Below are 19,244 nucleotides of genomic sequence, written 5' to 3' on the forward strand. Positions count from 1 at the left end.
AGGGGTTAGTCTAGACCAGGGGTTAGTCTAGACCAGGGGTTAGTCTAGACCAGGGGTTAGACTAGACCAGGGGTTAGTCTAGACCAGGGGTTAGTCTGGACCAGGGGTTAGTCTAGACCAGGGGTTAGTCTAGACCAGGGGTTAGTCTAGACCAGGGGTTAGTCTAGACCAGGGGTTAGTCTAGACCAGGGGTTAGTCTGGACCAGGTCTTGTCCAAACTAAATTCCTTACATGAGCTACAATGATAAAATCAGGACCAGATAAAGTTAGAGTCAAAGTAAGTGGTTTAAATAAGTGGGTTTGAGGTGAGCGTGAGGTCATGTGACGGAGCTCAGCGGGGAGTGAGTTCCAGAGGTTTGGGGCTGAGCGGCTGAAAGCTGGAGCTCCCATGGGGGCTAAGTGGGCAGTGGGTACAGACAGCTGAGGGGCAGAGGAGGACCGGAGGGTGAGGAGGGAGGAGGCACATGAAGGAGCTCAGTGAGACAAGGAGGGGCCAGGTTCTCCAGAGAGTTGAAGGTGAGGAGCAGGATCTTGTATTGATGTGGAGCCAGTGGAGCTGCTGAAGAACTGGGCTGATGTGATGAGCGGACGGAGTTCTGGTGGAGTTTTGGACGAGCTGAAGTCTGTGGAGGGATTTTTGGGGGGAGACCGAAGAGGAGTGAGTTACAGTGATCTAACCGGGATGTGACAAGACTGTGGAGCAGAATGGAGGCTGTGCTGGGGGTGAGGGAGGGGCGGAGGCGGGTGATGTTTCGGAGATGGGCCTGGAAGGAGAGAGCGCCGTCCAGGACGACCCCCAGACTCTTCACCTGAGGGGACGACTGTTGAGTCAATGTTGATGGAGAGTCAGTTCTGGATAAGATGGGGAGGACCTCGGTTTTATCACTGTTAAGCTTGAGAACATTGAGGGAGAACCAGGATCTGATTTCCTGTAAACAGGGAAGAGGGAGGGAGTGGTGGGTTTGGTGGATCGGTAGAGCTCGGTGTCGTCCGCACAACAGTGGAAACTGACGTGAAATGTGCGAAGAATATGGCCAAGGGGGAGAAGGTAGATGGTAAATAAGAGAGGGCCAAGCACAGAGCCTTGGGGAACACCAGAGGAGAGGGGAAATGCCTGGGATTTAAACGATTTAAACTGAATGAACTGAAAACGATCAGAGAGATATGATTTGAACCAGTTAAGAGCTGGTTGAATGTGAAATAAATGAAAATCCATTCATAGAAAGCTGTGATGAAGGCTGTTTTTGTTTTACTTTAAGCTTGTTCAATGAAAAAGCATCAGGGTCGGCATCAATACATTAGTTTGTGCTGAATAAAATCTGTACCCTGTGTATATTAAGCAGAAATGATTCTTTTCATAGCAGCAAAAGAGCAGAAAATAGTTTAAAAATAGCTTAAAATGCCCCAGAATGCAGGAAAACGCATCGACCACAGTCCCCTTGAAACCTGTAGGAAACACTGGGCATAGTTAACATTTTCATTGATTTGCTGACTTTAATATAATAGAGGTGAAGTTATATATCTGACCTCTACCCAGTTGTTTGTATAATGTTCTCCCTTAGTGAAAAAGTTTGGACACCCCTGGTCTGGACCTCATGGACCACGGGCCACACCTGGACCAGCTCCACCAAAGCACCTGCCTCAGACTGATGCCCACAGACCGGACACTCTGGCTCTGAGTCACAGCAGAGACTCTGGAGCAGAAGGACACTGTGGCTGTGATTCTGAGCTGCACCGATCTGCAGGTTCTTCTACTGATAATGAAGTTACACCAAGACGTCACAAAGTCAACGGTTTATTTCACTCAAGGAACAGAGTTTAGAAAATATGCAACAGAGAAAAGAGATCCCACAGTGAGAAGCTGTTTTATCGTGAAGAGGCCGAGCCCAGATCGAGAGGTCGAGTCGGACACTTTGTAGCGGAAAACAGAAGGTCAGGCTGTGCTTCTTCAGAGAGTTTACACCTGATCTGAATAAGCTGTTCTTCATCAGATCATAATATCAGATCAATGTAATAATATCAATAAGTCAAACAGATCAAAGCTCCAGGATCAGACGCCTGGAGAGTCTGAAGGACTTCACTTTCTTCTCTCTTTTTGTCTCCAGGTTCTTGATGGAGCTCAGACCTGTTCCTCTGAGCCGTGATCCTGGATCCTTCTGTTTATTCTCCTGGACTCAGACTGAGGCGTCTGATCTGGAAATGATTAATAAAACCTCCAGCTGTTGAGAAGCAGAAATTATTTATTAAAACTTATTATTATTCACAATAATTAATATGGAAAGACAATGAAAAATAATAAAGTCTTTTAAAACAGTTAAATCTCCCGTGTATCGGAGTGTGGGCTGGTGTGACTGAGGAAGACGGAGATAAACTGAATATGATGATTATTGAAACTAAACTCACTCCAGGTCTGTTTTTCATAAGGATATAACGTAATAACATGGTTAACACTTGATCTTCATGAATAACCTTTAATGATAGAATGGATTTAAGATTAAAAACTCTTTAAAACAAACTCCAACAGCCTCAGTGTTTTTACAAAATGTTCCAGGTTCAGAACCGTCTGATAAAGTCTGGACTCACTTCAGTCTCTCCAGTCGACAGTCAGGGCTCTGTTTGAGGACCAGGAGCTCCTTCAGGTCTGAGTCTCTCAGACTGTTATAACCCAGGTCCAGCTCAGTGAGATGTGAGGGGTTGGACTTCAGAGCTGAGGCCAGAGAGGAACAGCTGATCTTTGACAAACCACAGCTCCACAATCTGAATAAAATAAATACATAGATAAATAAAGTTCTTAAAGTCCAGAGATAAAACAGATTAAACAAACACAAAGACACATCTTGAATAATAAAAGTCATGAATTTAAACTGAAGAGTTAATAATTTAAAACAACAAACTTTTCCACAAGTTGTTTAAAGTCTAATTCTTTTCTAAAACTTTCTAAAATATAGTTTGAACAATATACAAATCTTAATGTATAAAAAGCATAAATAGATGAAAATATTTATTTTATTTTGTGATTATTTTTAAAATGACATTTAACACATTGAGTGCCAACAATCCAGACCATTTTTCCTGATATTTGTAGCACCACAGTGTATTCTGTGTTATAGTTATGGACACAGGCTGTGGCTCGTTTGAAAGCTGAGACTCTCAGCTCTCAGGAGGTGGAAACACTTTCATTCTACGTGTCTCGGTTCCTCAGAAATCCTAAGCTAAACAGAGGCTAGTTTGATCAAATATTGTGTGTTTTATGAAACACAACTGTCTCCCTCATTTCACTCTTCACTCTTCAAGAAAAGAACATGGACTATTGAGAATGTCTGGGCCTGAGTTTCACGTTGTTTGAAGAGAACATGGAGCTGAAATATTGTTACAAAAACACGTTGCCGAGGACGCGGTGGTGACTCGCAGTAAACAGCGCTCGCGTCTGACACAAGGTTTATGTTTAGATCATAAACTGTCGGCTTGTCGACCTCATTGGTCTGTGATTATGAGGCCGACGGATAAAAAACTAAAGAGCGATCTGAAGCACAAGGTGAGGACATGTTCTGTGCAGGAGATCCCTCTGCTCTCCCTCCTCTGTCTGACACTGAGCTGCTGCAGGACCGCTGGGCGGGGCCGCTGGGCGGGGCCGCTGGGCGGGGCTTTGAAAACACACGATGAACTGTTGTGTCGCCATCTTCACTGTTTTGGTTTCGGCCGGACGAGTTTGATGGTAAATCCTAGCATAGAAGACGACACACAGAGCTCCCGCGCTATGATTGGCTCGTCTTGGTTTTGCCGGAGTCAGCGAGATTCAAATCACACAATTCCAGACTGTTTCCCCCATGAATCTGTGAACATGAGGATCAGTCTGACTCAGGCCAGGCCAAGACTGTCTCGTTTTGTAATAAGAAAAAAAAAATGCAAAAAAATGCAAAAACACTTTTTTTTCTTTTTGGCACTCAATGTGTTAATATATTCTAAAAGTCTATGGATAAAATTTCTACGTTTTTATTCTTCTGGAAATATGTCATGAACAAAACAAATCTTTTGCCCCGACACGGAGACAGTGAACTGACCCGAGAATCTGCAGGCGACAGTCTGACCTTTGCAGAAAACCACACAGATGAGACACTCCTGAGTCAGACAGTCTGTTATTACTCAGGTCCAGGACAGTGAGATGTGAGGGGTTGGACTTCAGAGCTGAGGCCAGAGAGGAACAGCTGATCTCTGACAAACCACATTCAAACAATCTGAATAAAGAATAAATGAAGTGATTAAGTCCAGAGTAAAGTCAGAGGAGTTTCTGTAGCTACAGCTGAACATCTGAGACTCTGGTTTGGAGCAGGACTCAGAGGTCGGGGGTAAATGCTGTAGTTTTTCAGACATGATCTCCTACACTTTACTTCACTCTAAGAGAACGGTTACGTCCCATCACTCAGTGATTAAAGGATGAGGAGAGTGGAGGATGGACGAGCGAGAGCCGTCACAGACCTGACACTGACCTGAGAGAGGAGAGCTGACAGTGAGGACTCTTCAGACCTGCACTGACCTGAGAGAGGAGAGCTGACAGTGAGGACTCTTCAGACCTGCACACAGCACAGACACTGAGGAGTCACTCAGTTTATTTTCACTCAGATCCAACTCTCTGAGATGGGAGGGGCTGGAGCTCAGCGCTGATGCCACCACTTCACAGTGAAGATCTGAGAGTTTACAGCCTCCAAACCTGTAACAGATGTTAGAGCGACATGTGAGTGATTCTAACAGGTCTGTGAAGCTTCTGTCTGTGACTGAGGACTCACACAGCCTTCCTGCAGTTCTTCACCACTGGGATCAGTCTCTGTTTACCCTGAGGAGACGTGTTGTATTTGTTTAGGTCCAGCTCCTCCAGGACCTGCTCTGACATCTGCAGCATGTAGGCCAGAGCCGAGCACTGGATCTCAGACAGTTCCTTCCTAGATCCACCTCCAGACTTCAGGAAGTCCTGGATCTGCTGCTGCACAGACTGGTCCTTCAGCTCCATCAGACAGTGGAAGATGTTGATGCTTCTGTCGGGAGAGATTTTCTTTGTGTTCATCTTTTTAAGGTTCTTTATGATTTCTGTTATTTCTGATTGGTCGATTGGACTCAGCAGAGCTCCTAAAAGTCTGTGGTTGGACTCCAGACTGAGGCCATGAAGGAACCGCACAAACAGGTCCAGGTGGCCGTTTGGACTCTGCAGGGACTTTTCTACAGATTTTCTGAGGAACTCATTTGGACTTAATCTGTAGACTGTTCCTTCACTTCCATAAAGAAACCTTTCGACCACCTCCTGGTTGTTCTTAAAGCAGTGGTGAAGGTAAACGGCTGCCAGAAACTCCTGCACGCTCAGGTGGATGAAGCAGTAGACTGACTGGTTGAAGACACTCTCTCGTTTGAAGATCTCAGTGCAGAGTCCGGAGTAGACCGAGGCCTCGCTCAGGCCCAGACCCACCTGCTCCAGGTCTTCTTGGTAGAACATGATGTTTCCTGTCTGCAGATGCTCAAAGGCCAGTCTCCCCAGCTTCAGGAGCAGCTCTGTGTCGGCCTCTGTCAGCCCCCAGGTCTCAGACCTGACCTCTGTTTGTGTCTGTTTGTACTTCCTCTTCCTGTGCGTCTGCACCAACAGGAAGTGTGCGTACATGTCTGTGAGGGTCTGGGGCAGTGGTCCGCTCTGATGGCTTCTCAACACGTGGTCCAGGACTGTGGAGGTGATCCAGCAGAAGACTGGGATCTGGCTCATGTTGTGGAGGCTGTGGGAGGTTCTGAGGTGGGACAGGACTGTTTGAAGCTGCTCTTCATCTGAGAACCTCTTCCTGAAGTACTGCTCCTTCTGTGGGTCAGTGATGAAGCCCCTGACCTCCGTGACCCTGTGCACGCACCGCGCTGGGATCTGATGGGCCGCCGCTGGGCGGGAGGTGATCCATATAAGGGCGTGAGGAAGCAGAGCGCCTCTGATGAGGTTCACCAACAGTACGCCCACCTCTGACCTCTGTGTGACCTCAGAGATGAGCTCACAGCTGAAGTCCAGAGACAGTCTGCTCTCGTCGAGGCCGTCAAAGATGAACAGGAGTTTACAGACGGACAGAGTGTGGGCTGTGAGCGTCTGTGGGGCAGAGAAACACAACATTTAACATCCATGACTTTACACCACTTTCCTTCAACCCTCACTTTAAACCAGTGAGTGGTGGAGCTCCAGTGTGAGGGACTGCAGGGTTTACAGTGAATGTGAACACAGACTGAACTAACAAACGCCCTGAGAGCCAGGAGTCTTTTCAAAAGTGTTTGAGACTTTGAAATATATGATGTGAAAGGTAAAGCTTTCTCTAAATGAGAGTGACCTGTGGATCCAGCGCTGGATGGAACACTTGGATCAGCTCCATCAGACTGTAGCGCCCCCTTCTGACCAGGTTCATCTCTCTGAAGGACAGTGGCACCACCAGCTGCAGCTCCTGGTTCTCTGAGCCCTGGGCCCAGTCCAGACAGAACTTCAGGACTGAGAAGGTCTTCCCCACTCCAGCCACGCCCACAGTCAGCACGGCTCTGATGGAGCCCTGCTGCAGCGCCCCCTGCTGCTGCTCAGGGGGCAGAGCTTTAAAGATGTCCTGGCACCTGATGGTGATCTCCTGGACCTCCTTCTTCTTGGACTGTGTCTCCAGACTCCTCTCCTCAGGTTGGGCTCTGGCCTCTTCACTGAGGCCCTCTGTGATGTACAGCTCAGTGAAGATGCTGTTCAGAAGAGTTCTATCTCCTGATTCTTCACTTCCCTCTGTCACACTCTCACATCTGCTGCTCAGGCTCTGCTTATGGTCCTTCAGAACCTTGTGGAGACCTTCACCTGGACACAGAGGAGGAGACACCTGTTAATGTTGATGAACAGGTCTCTTATTCCCTGCTGTAGTTGATGAGTCTCAGACTGAGCAGACTCACCTGGTGCAGGGCCTTGAACCCCCTGATCAGGACTGTTGCCTGTGTCTCCACACTGAGGCCAGGCGTCCTGCTCTGACTCTGTTTCTCTGTGACACAAACACACAGCACTGAGCACGTCTTTAACATCTCACAAGTTACAATCACAAATATAAAGCACAGTTTAGCTGCTGAGACTCTGTGTTCAGGTCAGTTCTTACTGTGAGTCTGGAGCAGGTTCACCACTGAAGTCTGGATTATGACCTTTAGACCAGCCACTTTTCATGGACAGAGCCGACACTGAGGCTGTGGATCTGCTTCTGTGGAGAGAAGATGATTCATGTTTGAATCAGACATGTGAGCAGCATCTGGCCAGCAGGGGGCATCGTCAGCCAGATTTAAATGAACAAAGCCCTGTCTAAAGCCTGGTGAACATTGTGAGCAGCTCTCGTCTCCACTGGGCAATAGTTCAAAGAGAGAATCGTTGCTCTGATAAAAGTTTTTGAAGTTGTATTTTGTTGACAGATCATCGCTGCAGAAAGAGCAAGTTCACTCTGAGAATGTTCCAAAGTGTCAGAGAAAAGCCCAGTATCCTTTAAAGCAGAGTGTGTTGTTTGTCGTGTTGGTTCAGACGTTGTGTTTTCTGTAAAGCTCAGTTTCCACAAACGACAGCTGCTTTCCAGGAAACTGGAGGAAACTGCTGTGAGGAAACATTCATCTAACGTTTGCATCTTTTTACTGCTTTAGCTTTATCCGTTTGTTTACGTTTGCATATATTCAGCTGACGCAGTAAACTTCACTGTGTCTGTGGCTGGACAGATCTATAATATAACTCTTTACTCGATGCAAACGTGGCGGCCATCTTCTGACTGTGTTGGCCTCAGACTCGTGATGGGATTTTCCGCTCCTTTATTGATCAGCTCATCATAAAGAGACGACTTTTTTAGTTTCCATGTGGGTCTTGTTTTTCAACTTCACAGTACAGATTATTTTTTTTATTTTATTTATTCCAATCATCATCCAAAGCATGATTTTTTGTGTCATGTGCACATTGTTAAAACATGAATCAGCTGATATGTGATAGTTTTGTGACGTTGTGAGAGGTTATTTTGTTGTTGTGGATAAACTCCACATCAGGTTTGTTTCTCACCGTGAGTCTGGAGCAGGTTCACGTCTGAAGTCTAGAGGGAAGCGTTTAGACCGGTCACTCTTCATGGACAGAGCCGACACTGAGGCTGTGGATCTGCTTCTGTGGAGAGAAGATGATGATTGTTTGAGAGGAATGGTCAGCCTGATATAAACGAACAAAGTCCAGTCTAATTCCTGGTGAATATTGCACAATTGAAAGACTTGGGGTGGGGATTGTAAAATTGTGAGCAGCTCTCGTCTCCTCTGTGCAATATTTCAAAGAAAGAATCTTAGCCATTACAGTTGCATTTTGTTGACAAGACACTTGAGAGAGATCATTTGGACGTACAACGATTCTACTTCAAATCTTTGTCCTTTCCTCTTTACGACCTACGATCTGTGATTTTCAGCTATGATCGAAGATTCTCCCCATGAGGAGTGATCGTTCTCCACAGATGGAGAAAAACACACAGTGCCCCTGAAAGCAGAGTGTGTTGTTTGTCGTGTTGGTTCAGACGGTTGTGTTTTCTGTAAAGCTCAGTTTCCACAAACGACTTTCAGGAAACTGGTCCATTTCACTGATGATTATTAAATATATCTGCTGTGAGGAAACATTCACACAACGTTAGCATCTTTTACCTGCTGTAGCATGAGCTGTTTTGTTTACGTATGTGTATATTCAGCTGGAACTAATGTTGTATTTCTTAACAAATCCCAGTGATGCTGAATGCAGCATCACTGTGTCTGTGGCTGCACTGATCTATAATCAAACTCTGAACTCATGACGAATGTGACGGCCATCTTCTGACTGGGATTGGCCTCATACTAGTGATGCTATTATCAGATTATCTTACATTACAAGAGCTGCAGATCATTGTTTCATTATACATTGAAATAATAATTTAAAGCACAATATTTTTTGTCATGTGCAAATTGTTATAACATTTAGCAGCTAATATGTGATAGTTTTGTGGCATTGTGACATGATCACAACATGGCCGCCAGTGTTCCAGTGGGTTACCGTGGCAACGCTTTAAAAGGACCTAAAAGGAGCAGAAAGAAGTAAAAACTTATAATGTCTGTCCCTGATCAACACAAAATCATTTACAGTTCCAGTTCATTTAAATGTTAAACTGTCTCATGCAGCCGTCTATCTTCTTTTTTTTTTTTTTTTTTCAAACACAAAATATATAAAGTTGATCTGCTCCTCCGCAGTGTCATATTTTTGTAACATTGATAATTTTACATATTTCTTAAACACATCAATGGAATTAGATTTTTTCACTTTACAATCAAGACTGTTCCACAGAGCGACTCCTTTGACTGAGAAACATCTTTCCTTTGCTGCCGATGGAAACCTGGGTTTTGTAAAAATCTCCTTTTCGTTCATATCTGCTTTTCTCTTGTTGAATCTGCTTTGTAAATTATTTGGTAAACTTTCCAGGTGAGCTTTATACATGTTTTTAAAAGGTTAAACTCGACTAATTCACAGAATGTCAGTGTTTTTAGTTGTATGAATAAAGGACTGGTCTGGTCTCTGTATCCACTTCCACTGGCGACTCTAATCGCTCTTTTCTGTAACAGAAACATGTGATTAATGTATGTTTTGCAGGCACTTCCCCACACGTCAATGCAACAGGTCAGATATGGAACAATCAATGAGTTAAACAACCAAAACAATGCATTCTTATTGAGAGAATCTTTGACTTTATACAGCACAGCTATTATCTGGGATACCTTTACTTTGACATTATCAATATGAGACTTCCATGTCAAGTGTTCATCAATCATGATGCCGAGAAACTTCATCTCATGAGCCCTTTCAGTTTCTAATCCGTTGATAAACAATGACGCTTCGACATATTTCCTTTTACTACAAAAGATCATGAACTTGGTTTTGCTAATATTTAGGGACAGTTTATTGGCTTTGAACCACCACATCATTTTCTGGAATTCATTCTCTACGATTTGCAGGACATCTTTAATATTTTTCCTGAATAGAATAAAGTGATGTCATCAGCAAATAGAATGCACCTAAGTAACACAGACACAATATCATTTACATGTAGAAGGAAAAGTATAGGTCCTAGGACCCATCCTTGTGGTACCCCGCAAGTTATGTTACAATTTGTAGACTTTATGTTGTTAATTTCCACAACTTGACTTGTTTTTTAAGTAGCTGGTAACCCATTGGTGGCCACACGTCTGATACCATAATTATATCATTTATGCCACAATATCTTGAGGTCCAGCGTATCAAATGCTTTTTGAAGATCTACAAAGATGTTTACTAAATAGTTCTCTTTGTCTATAGCATTGGCTAGTTCCTCAGTTAGCTCCATAATTGCTGTAGCAGTTGAGTGATTAGGACGAAACCCATATTGGCTGTTACCTAAAGTCATAGATTCATTTAGAAATGTATTCAGTCTTATTGCAAATAACTTCTCCAGAATTTTAGAGAACTGTGGAAGTTATGATATTGGTCTGTAATTAGAAAACTCTGATTTATTTCCTTTTTTAAAGAGTGGAATTACTTTGGCTATTTTTGGCTATTTTTGGCTTAAACAGCCACATCAAAGCAATAACATCAGCAGCTTTTTACCATCTGAAAAACATTGCTAAGATCAGAGGAATAGTGTCAAAACCAGACCTGGAGAGACTTATCCATGTGTTTGTCTCCAGCAGGTTAGATACTGTAACGGCTGCTCACTGGCCTCTCTAAACGAGCTATCAGAGCTACAGTACATCCAGAACGCTGCTGCTCGAGTCCTGACAAGAACCAGGAAATACGACCATATTAGTCCAGTGCTCCGGTCTCTGCACTGGCTTCCTGTCACTCAGAGAATAGACTTTAAAACAGCTCTGCTTGTTACAAGTCTTTTCATGGTTTAGCTCCAAAGTCCATCTCTGACATGTTAGAGCCGTATGAACCATCTCGGGCCCTGAGAACTTCAGGGAGGGGCCTCCTGGTGGTTCCCAGAGTCAGGACTAAACACGGTGAGGCTGCGTTTCAGTTTCATGCAGCTAAAATCTGGAACAGTCTTCACGAGGACGTGAGACAGGCCTCAACTCTGACAATGTTCAAATCCAGGCTGAAAACAGTTCTTTTTACCGATGCATATGACTGAAAGTGTTTATCTGCACTCTCGCCTTTTACTGTAATTGATTAATTTTTTGTTGACGTCCAGAGGAGAAGGAGCTACTAAAACAGAGGTTAGGTAACTTTGTGTGAACGAGCAAGAAAAATAGTGCTCAAGACAGAGCGAGTCAAAACAAGACTTAAAAATGCATATGACTGAAAGTATTTTATCTGCACTCTCGCCTTTTACTGTAATTGATTAATTCTATGTTGATGTTTTTATTGATTGTATTTGTTTTCTTATATTTATGCAACTGTGAAGCACTTTGAACTGCCTTGCGTATGAATTGTGCTCTACAAATAAACTTGCCTTGTCTTGCCTATTTTAATGCGGTCTGGAAATATCCCAGAAGTAAATGACAAATTACAGATATAAGTAAAAGGTTCAATAATAACATTTATGATTTGCTTTATCAATACCATATTCACATCTGTATAATCATTTGATTTCTTACTGGCACTTTTGGACAGTTGTTAGTATGTCGCTCGCTTGGACACTTTCAAGAAAATACTGTTAACATTATCTGGTTCCACCATTGATGTTTCCATCTGGAATGTGTTGTGACAAGGTCGGGCCAATATTTACAAAATAATTATTTAATTCATTTACAATTTCAGTTTTATTGTAAATGTCAACATTATTCTTTGTAAAATAATCTGGAAATTTTGTTTTTTGCTCCATGTGTCTTTTGTACTATTTTTATTTTTGTCTAGCAATTTAGTGCAGTGATCCTTTTTTTGTCTTTCCCACTCATTTGTTTTTATATGTTTTTATACCTTTCTTCAGCATCTTTAGTTCTTGATCTCAGAAACAATCTATACAAATAGTTTTTTTTTCTTGCAGGCATTTTTCAGTCCATTTGTCATCCATATGAGCGTTTGTTTTGATTATTTTACAGTTTTTATCATATAGATCAATTAATGTCATCATGAACCCTTCATCTGCAGTATTGACATTATCTGTGTGGACTCGATCCCAACTCTGCTTCTTCAGATCTTCTCTGAAAGCCTCTGAGGCCTCGCTGGATTTATCTCGAATGAATGTTGTAATTTCATCTTATACAGTATCAGAACCTTTTTTCTCATAAACCATAAATATAGGGAGATGATCGCTCACATCTGTCATGAAGATACCACTAATTAATTTACCACGTACATTTGTAAATATATTGTCAATGACAGTTGCACTATGTGTAGTCACCCTTGTTGGTTTAGTTTTCATTGGGTAGATCTGTGCTTTTCATGTAATTTCTAAATTCACTTGATGCTGTAGGGTTTCCCAGATCTATATTAAAGTCACCACACAGAAATAATGATTTGTTATTAATTTGTTCAAAAATCTAAAGGATTTTGTCTGTAAATAATTCAACACAAGACCCTGGTGCTCTATACACACAACGATCAACACATTTTTACCAATGTCATTTGTTATTTCTACACTAAGCATTTCCATAAACTTTTCCTCAGCAATTGTTTTTTGTTCAATAATTTTACTTTTTTTGAGAGTCAATGTAGAGGGCCACACCCCCTCCCTCTTACTTACTCTGTTGACATAAAACATGTCGTATCCTTCAATCTGGACGTCATTGATGTCAGAGTCTTTCAACCAACTTTCAGTTATAGCAATCACTTTAAAGGTTTTATGTAACTGACAAAGTAGTTCTTTTATTTGTACACTTGTAAACTTTGACTATTAAAGTGTATAATCGATAATGCTTCATTAAGCACCTTACTGATTTCAACATTATATTGTTGTACAGTATAATACTTGCAGACGTTTTCCTCAGGGGTTTGCAAATTATGTTCAATATAATGTTCTAGATCATAAATGTGATCATTGTTAGTGTCTACATGTGTGTCCATAGTTCAGTGTATGTCCAAGTGTGTCCACCCTGGTTTCTCCGTTGTCAGTCCGTTTTCAGTCCGTTGTCAGTCCGTTTTCAGTCTGTTGTCAGTCCGTTGTCAGTCCGTTGTCAGTCCGTTGTCAGTCCGTTGTCAGTCCGTTGTCAGGGGACTCCATCACTCCCGCTGTGGACGTCCAGTCTTAAACTTCTCTAGTTCCTTCATAGTCTTGATGACCTTCGCTGAACCGTCTTGTTCCCTGATCCACACGTGTCCACGTCCCAATGATTTTCTTCTGTTTCCGTAGCATCCTCGCCTCCCTTGCGATGCCTCCTTTCTTCTTCGTGAGATGTTCGTTTATATACACGTTTGTTCCTTTCAGTTTTTTAGCTTGCATTAGCACATCGTTCCTCTGCTTCCTGCTGATGAACCGAATCACTACAGCAGGTACAGAGTTCTCAGATTTACTGGGCAATGTGTGGCAAACAGATATTGCCTCTTTGTGAATGTTTCTGTTGTTCCCGTTAAGGAATTCCACCACTTGTAGCTCCAGTGACGGCAGCTCTTCTCTCGGAGCGTCCTCCTCCGTCGTCCCGCTTTAGCCGCCCTGGTGTAGCTACGGTGTCGAGTCCTGATCCCAGTAATCACCAGATCGTCCCTCTGTATAAACTGCTCCAGTTCATCAATCGGCTGCTCCAGCGTCGAGATCCATCTGTCCTTTTCTCTCATCATGATTTTCAATGTTGTCACTTCATCCACAAGTTTGAGCAGAAGCTCCTGTTGTGACGTCAGCTTTGCTCCAGCTCACTAGACATAAAGTTTAATGATTGCTTGATCTCCATGTCGTCTGCCGCTGGCATGTTTTTAGATTTGTGTTTAGTGTCTGGTTTGCCGAAACTTTTGCTCCAAACAGTTCGGGCTAGCAAGAGTTAACACTGGCGTTAGCCCATACGTGGCTACGTGCATGCTAACAGCTCCTCAGCTAATCCAGGCCATCAAAACTGGATATCTCGTGTCCCATTCAGTGTAGTCCGTAAGGTGTTTTCAATCAGTTTCTTTACCGATAAAAAGCCAAACGTTTAGGCAAAAAAATGTAACAAAACAGTGCTGCGTTCTTACTCAGAGCTGCGTATCACCCCGGCTCAGTCTAGTCTAGTCTCGGCTTTATCTGTGGATAAACTTCACATCAGGTTTGTTTCTCACCGTGAGTCTGGAGCAGGTTCACGTCTGAAGAGTCGAGGGAAGTGTTTAGACCAGAATCTCTTCTTGGACAGAGTCGACTCTGAGGCTGTGGATCTGCTTCTGTGGAGAGAAGATGATTCATGTTTGAATCTGAAATGTGAAGTCAGTCTCTGGCCAGCAGGGGGCGTGTTAATGCAGGAGCAGAGATGACTTTAACATGCTCCATGTGGACTTAGTAATAATAAAGCAGAGAGTCCGACCTCGTTCTGTAAAGTTGTTTTTCCTGCAGATTTTGGCTTCAAGGCAAATATTAAAGTAACATTAAAGTCCAACAGATCAATCAATGACACCATCCACAGTTTTATTACAGATCTGTGAATGATCCACTCACTGTTTATTACGAGTGAAGGAACTTTCACAAACTGGAATAGTTGAACATGAAACATAAAGTAATGAGTTTAGTCACATTTGTCTTTGAAGGAGGTTAAATAAGAAACAAACTCACTTTGTCCCACAGAGCTGTGGCTCAGTGCTGCCCTCTGGAGGCTTTGCTTTTCCTTCTGCCATTTCCTCCGAGTCTCGTCCTGGGGGAGAATCAGAGCCTTTAACACAGAGATAAACCTCATTGTCTAAACACCAGTGTTTATTTCGTCGACTAAAATATTTAGTCTTAATTTTAGTCAAAGTGATATTTTTGACGACTAAAATTGGACTAAAACAAAATTAAAGGTTTTTCATGAGACTAAAACTAGACTAAAATTGAAACGTTTTTCTTTACTAAATCTCGACTAAAATTAAACTACATTTTAGTCAAAAGACTAAGACTAAAACTGAAATAAAATATGTCGTCAAAATGAACACTGCTAAACACTGTGTTTATTTTTACCTGTGACTGGACGAACAGGAAACAGTGGGAGCGGCTCAGCAGTTCAGCTCGACTACATTCCTCATCACACTCCTTCACACGCACTTTGCCTCCTCACAGGTTCAGACACGTATTTGCTCTGTTTATAAGAAGCATTTACACACATTACACTGATACAGCTCTAATAATGCACTCATTATGACTCAATGAACCTTGACTTAAGGCCAAACACCAAATGTGCTCTGGTGTATGTTATTGTGTATATGATGCAGTGATGAGTCTGTAAACTGTAGCTCTGTCTGATTCCAAAGCCTCACCTGAGTGTGGGCTCTGAAGCGTCTCCTCTGTCCGACTCTCCCTGGTTTCTGCTCGGTTTGGAGATTACAGGACCGTCCCGTCATCTCCCCTTCAGCCGCACATTTGTGACACTGCGGCGGAAACACCTGCTCTTTACCTGAGGACAAGCCCCGCCCTCTGTCACCACAGCCACACACTTAACCCTTAAGGCACAGGCTGAGGATCACTGACACTGAGATCAGAAGGAAATGTGGATCATTTTATGTATAAAAGTGGACAAAGTTACCAATATTTTCAGCAGTGAAATCTAATTAATGGAGTCAGAGTTTGTAAATGGGATTATATTTACAGTAGTATCACTTACTCTGTGGATGAACGTGTACCTGTTCTCAGTGTAATGAGTGTCTCGGACAGTGATGTTCTACAGTGTATTCATTCTCTGTGGCTCTCTACAACGACAGATATCTTTGGTGTGGACACTGTGATGCTTAAAGAGTTACGTACTTCACTCACACGACCCATTGCTAAGATTATCAATCCTTCTTTGTCGCAGGGAATGTTTCCAATCTGCTGTTGTTGTCCCAGTATTTAAAAATGGTGACCCTCTGTCTTTGGCTAATTACAGACCCATAACTATACTTCCCATAATGTCCAAAGCACCTCAACACCACCTCTTTTGCCCGACACCCGCTGCAGTTTGGCTTTACAGCCAGTTACTCGACTGAAACTGACACTCGCTTCTTTATCGAGAACATCCGAGGGTGGTTGGACGAGGGCGGGGTTGTTGGTGCCGTCTTCCTCGACTTACGAAAAGCATTTGATACAGTAAATCACAACATCTTGCTGACTAAATTACACAACTTCAATGTTTCCATAAATACTATTAATTGGATTCAGTCATATCTGAGTAATCGCTCTCAGCAGGTCAGACTGCAAAGCTGCCAATCTTCTGCCCTGCCTGTAATGACCGGTGTGCCTCAAGGGTCAATCCTGGGGCCTTTATTGTTCTCACTTTACATCAACGACCTCCCGTCCCAGATGCCCAGATGTCTCTATGACACAGTGCTATATGTTCATGGCAGCAGTGCTTCCCAAGTGGCTGAAAAGCTCACCCAGGCCATGGTTCACATCACCGCATGGCTGAAGCACTCCTGCCTACAGTGAAATACATCCAAAACAGTATCCATGCTTTTCACTAAGTCCCACACGAGTCGTCTTGAGGAGCCTGATGTTCGTGTGTCAGACTGTGACCCAGTATAAACACCTTGGTGTCATTTTGGACTCAAGACTCACATTCAAACCACATGTAAAAATGATCAGTAATCGCATCAAATTTACCCTCAGCAACTTCAGACACATCCGGCACCAAATGTCAACACAAGCAGCAAAAATGTACATGCACTCAATGATCTTTTCACATTTAACAAACTGTTTAACCGTCTGGTCACATGTCAATGTCACAACCCTCAAACCCATCCAGTCCCTGCACAAACGCACCATAAAAACCACTCTCATGTCATCACTGTCACTATTACAAAAGCATCGTTTACTCAGCTGGGAAAACATGGTCAAATACTCTCATCTCTGCCTCATCTGTAAAATAATACATGGTTTGTCGTCACCTCCACTCAGACAGTTCATTCACACCGGATCAACAGAACTCAGGAGAACCCGAGCAGCAGCGAGGGGCGACTGCCTCATCCCTCTGAGGAAAAGCCTCTTTGGTCAAAGCACCTTTTCTGTCCAAGCTGCCCATGAATGGAACCTCCCCCCACAACAATTAGGAATATCAATACATACAACTCATTTAAAACACAGTTAAACAAATGTCTCATTGAGAAACAGAGCTGTCAGCACTGACAGGATCATCTCTCTCCTGCCCCCTGCTGGCCTCACCTCTCCTGCCCCCTGCTGGCCTCATCTCTCCTGCCCCCTGCTGGCCTCACCTCTCCTGCCCCCTGCTGGCCTCACCTCTCCTGCCCCCTGCTGGCCTCACCTCTCCTGCCCCCTGCTGGCCTCACCTCTCCTGCCCCCTGCTGGCCTCGCCTCACCTCTCCTGCCCCCTGCTGGCCTCACCTCTCCTGCCCCCTGCTGGCCTCACCTCTCCTGCCCCCTGCTGGCCTCACCTCTCCTGCCCCCTGCTGGCCTCATCTCTTCTGCCCCCTGCTGGCCTCACCTCTCCTGCCCCCTGCTGGACTCACCTCTCCTGCCCCCTGCTGGCCTCACCTCTCCTGCCCCCTGCTGGCCTCTTGTCCTCGTCTGTTGTCTCTCTGTAATTGTTGAGTTTGTAATAGTCTTGTTCTTGTGTATCATGATTGGTTTGCGATATTGAGAGTGTTATTTTCTGTTTTCTGTTTAAATATTTTATTGTATTGCATTTTAATGTGTATAATTGTACTTTTACTCCCTTCAGGAGGACACACAACAACTGTCCTGGGACCACAGATGAAAAACAGCCCTTAGGCTAGTTTGTATATTAATATGCACTGTCCCTATAATAAATAAATACAAATAAATACAACCTCAGAGGAGCTGATCTTGTACAAGAACACAAAGAGGAGGAGATCTATTACCTATTCACCTGTTACACTTAAGGCTTACGACTATTTTTACCTGAGACTGGACGAACAGGAAACAGTGGGAGCGGCTCAGCAGTTCAGCTCGACTACATTCCTCATCACACTCCTTCACACGCACTTTGCCTCCTCACAGGTTCAGACACGTATTTGCTCTGTTTATAAGAAGCATTTACACACATTACACTGATACAGCTCTAATAATGCACTCATTATGACTCAATGAACCTTGACTTAAGGCCAAACACCAAATGTGCTCTGGTGTATGTTATTGTGTATATGATGCAGTGATGAGTCTGTAAACTGTAGCTCTGTCTGATTCCAAAGCCTCACCTGAGTGTGGGCTCTGAAGCGTCTCCTCTGTCCGACTCTCCCTGGTTTCTGCTCGGTTTGGAGATTACAGGACCGTCCGGTCATCTCCCCTTCAGCCGCACATCTGTGACACTGCGGCGGAAACACCTGCTCTTTACCTGAGGACAAGCCCCGCCCTCTGTCACCACAGCCACACACTTAACCCTTAAGGCACAGGCTGAGGATCACTGACACTGAGATCAGAAGGAAATGTGGATCATTTTATGTATAAAAGTGGACAAAATCACCAATATTTTCAGCAGTGAAATCTAAATAATGGAGTCAGAGTTTGTAAATGGGATTATATTTATATTTACATCTTCACACTCCGGACACTTTCTTCACATTTCTGTTTGTGCTTTGGCATCATGGATGAACAACCATGTTTTTAAAGGTCCAAATAAAATCGTTTATAAAGAGATATTGATTGATTGATGTTGAAAATGACACTTTGTTTGATTTTATTAGGAGACTATGGGAGTGCAATGCAACAACACAACCACAGCAGACAGGACACAACACAAACACACAATCTCTGAGCCCCGTCAGAACAACAGGCCAGTGTCACGCCTCATTTGAAAGCTAAGACCCACAAAACTGATGTTTTTTCCCCTCGCGTTGTTGCTGTTTTGTGTCACCTTTTTTTTTTTTTTTTTTTAAGTTTTTGTCAGTTTTTTTTTCCCGATTTTTAGTCTCTTGTTGGTAAAGTTTTTGTCACATTTTTGTCACATTTTTGTCGCATTTTTGTAGAATTTTTTTCACTTTTTTGTCACTTTTTGGTTGAATTTTTGTCACATTTTTGTCACATTTTTGTCACATTTTTGCAGATTTTTTGTAGAATTTTTATCACATTTTTGTCACATTTTTGTAGAATTTTTGTCACATTTTTATCACATTTTTGTCACATTTTTGTAGAATTTTTGTCACTTTTTGGTTGAGTTTTTGTCACATTTTTGTC

The 19,244-nt window shown here is 43.2% G+C and overlaps 1 protein-coding gene across 1 annotated transcript in view; it reads right to left on the bottom strand.

Annotated features, from left to right (window-relative positions):
- Window positions 1-395: 395 nt before the first annotated feature.
- LOC306981095 (NACHT, LRR and PYD domains-containing protein 14-like) overlaps window positions 396-19,244 on the bottom strand; it is a gene marked incomplete at both ends in the record, with an annotated part of 347,014 nt that continues 328,165 nt past the window's right edge. The window contains 4 exons of the mRNA XM_079580645.1: window positions 396-420; window positions 679-852; window positions 2,584-2,757; window positions 4,062-4,235. Of these exons, the coding sequence (XP_079436771.1) occupies window positions 396-420; window positions 679-852; window positions 2,584-2,757; window positions 4,062-4,235 (547 nt within the window). The remainder of the gene's footprint in view (window positions 421-678; window positions 853-2,583; window positions 2,758-4,061; window positions 4,236-19,244) is intronic.

This window comes from Gobius niger (assembly GCF_951799975.1).
Source record: "Gobius niger genome assembly, chromosome: 21".
NCBI classification, from domain to species: domain Eukaryota; kingdom Metazoa; phylum Chordata; class Actinopteri; order Gobiiformes; family Gobiidae; genus Gobius; species Gobius niger.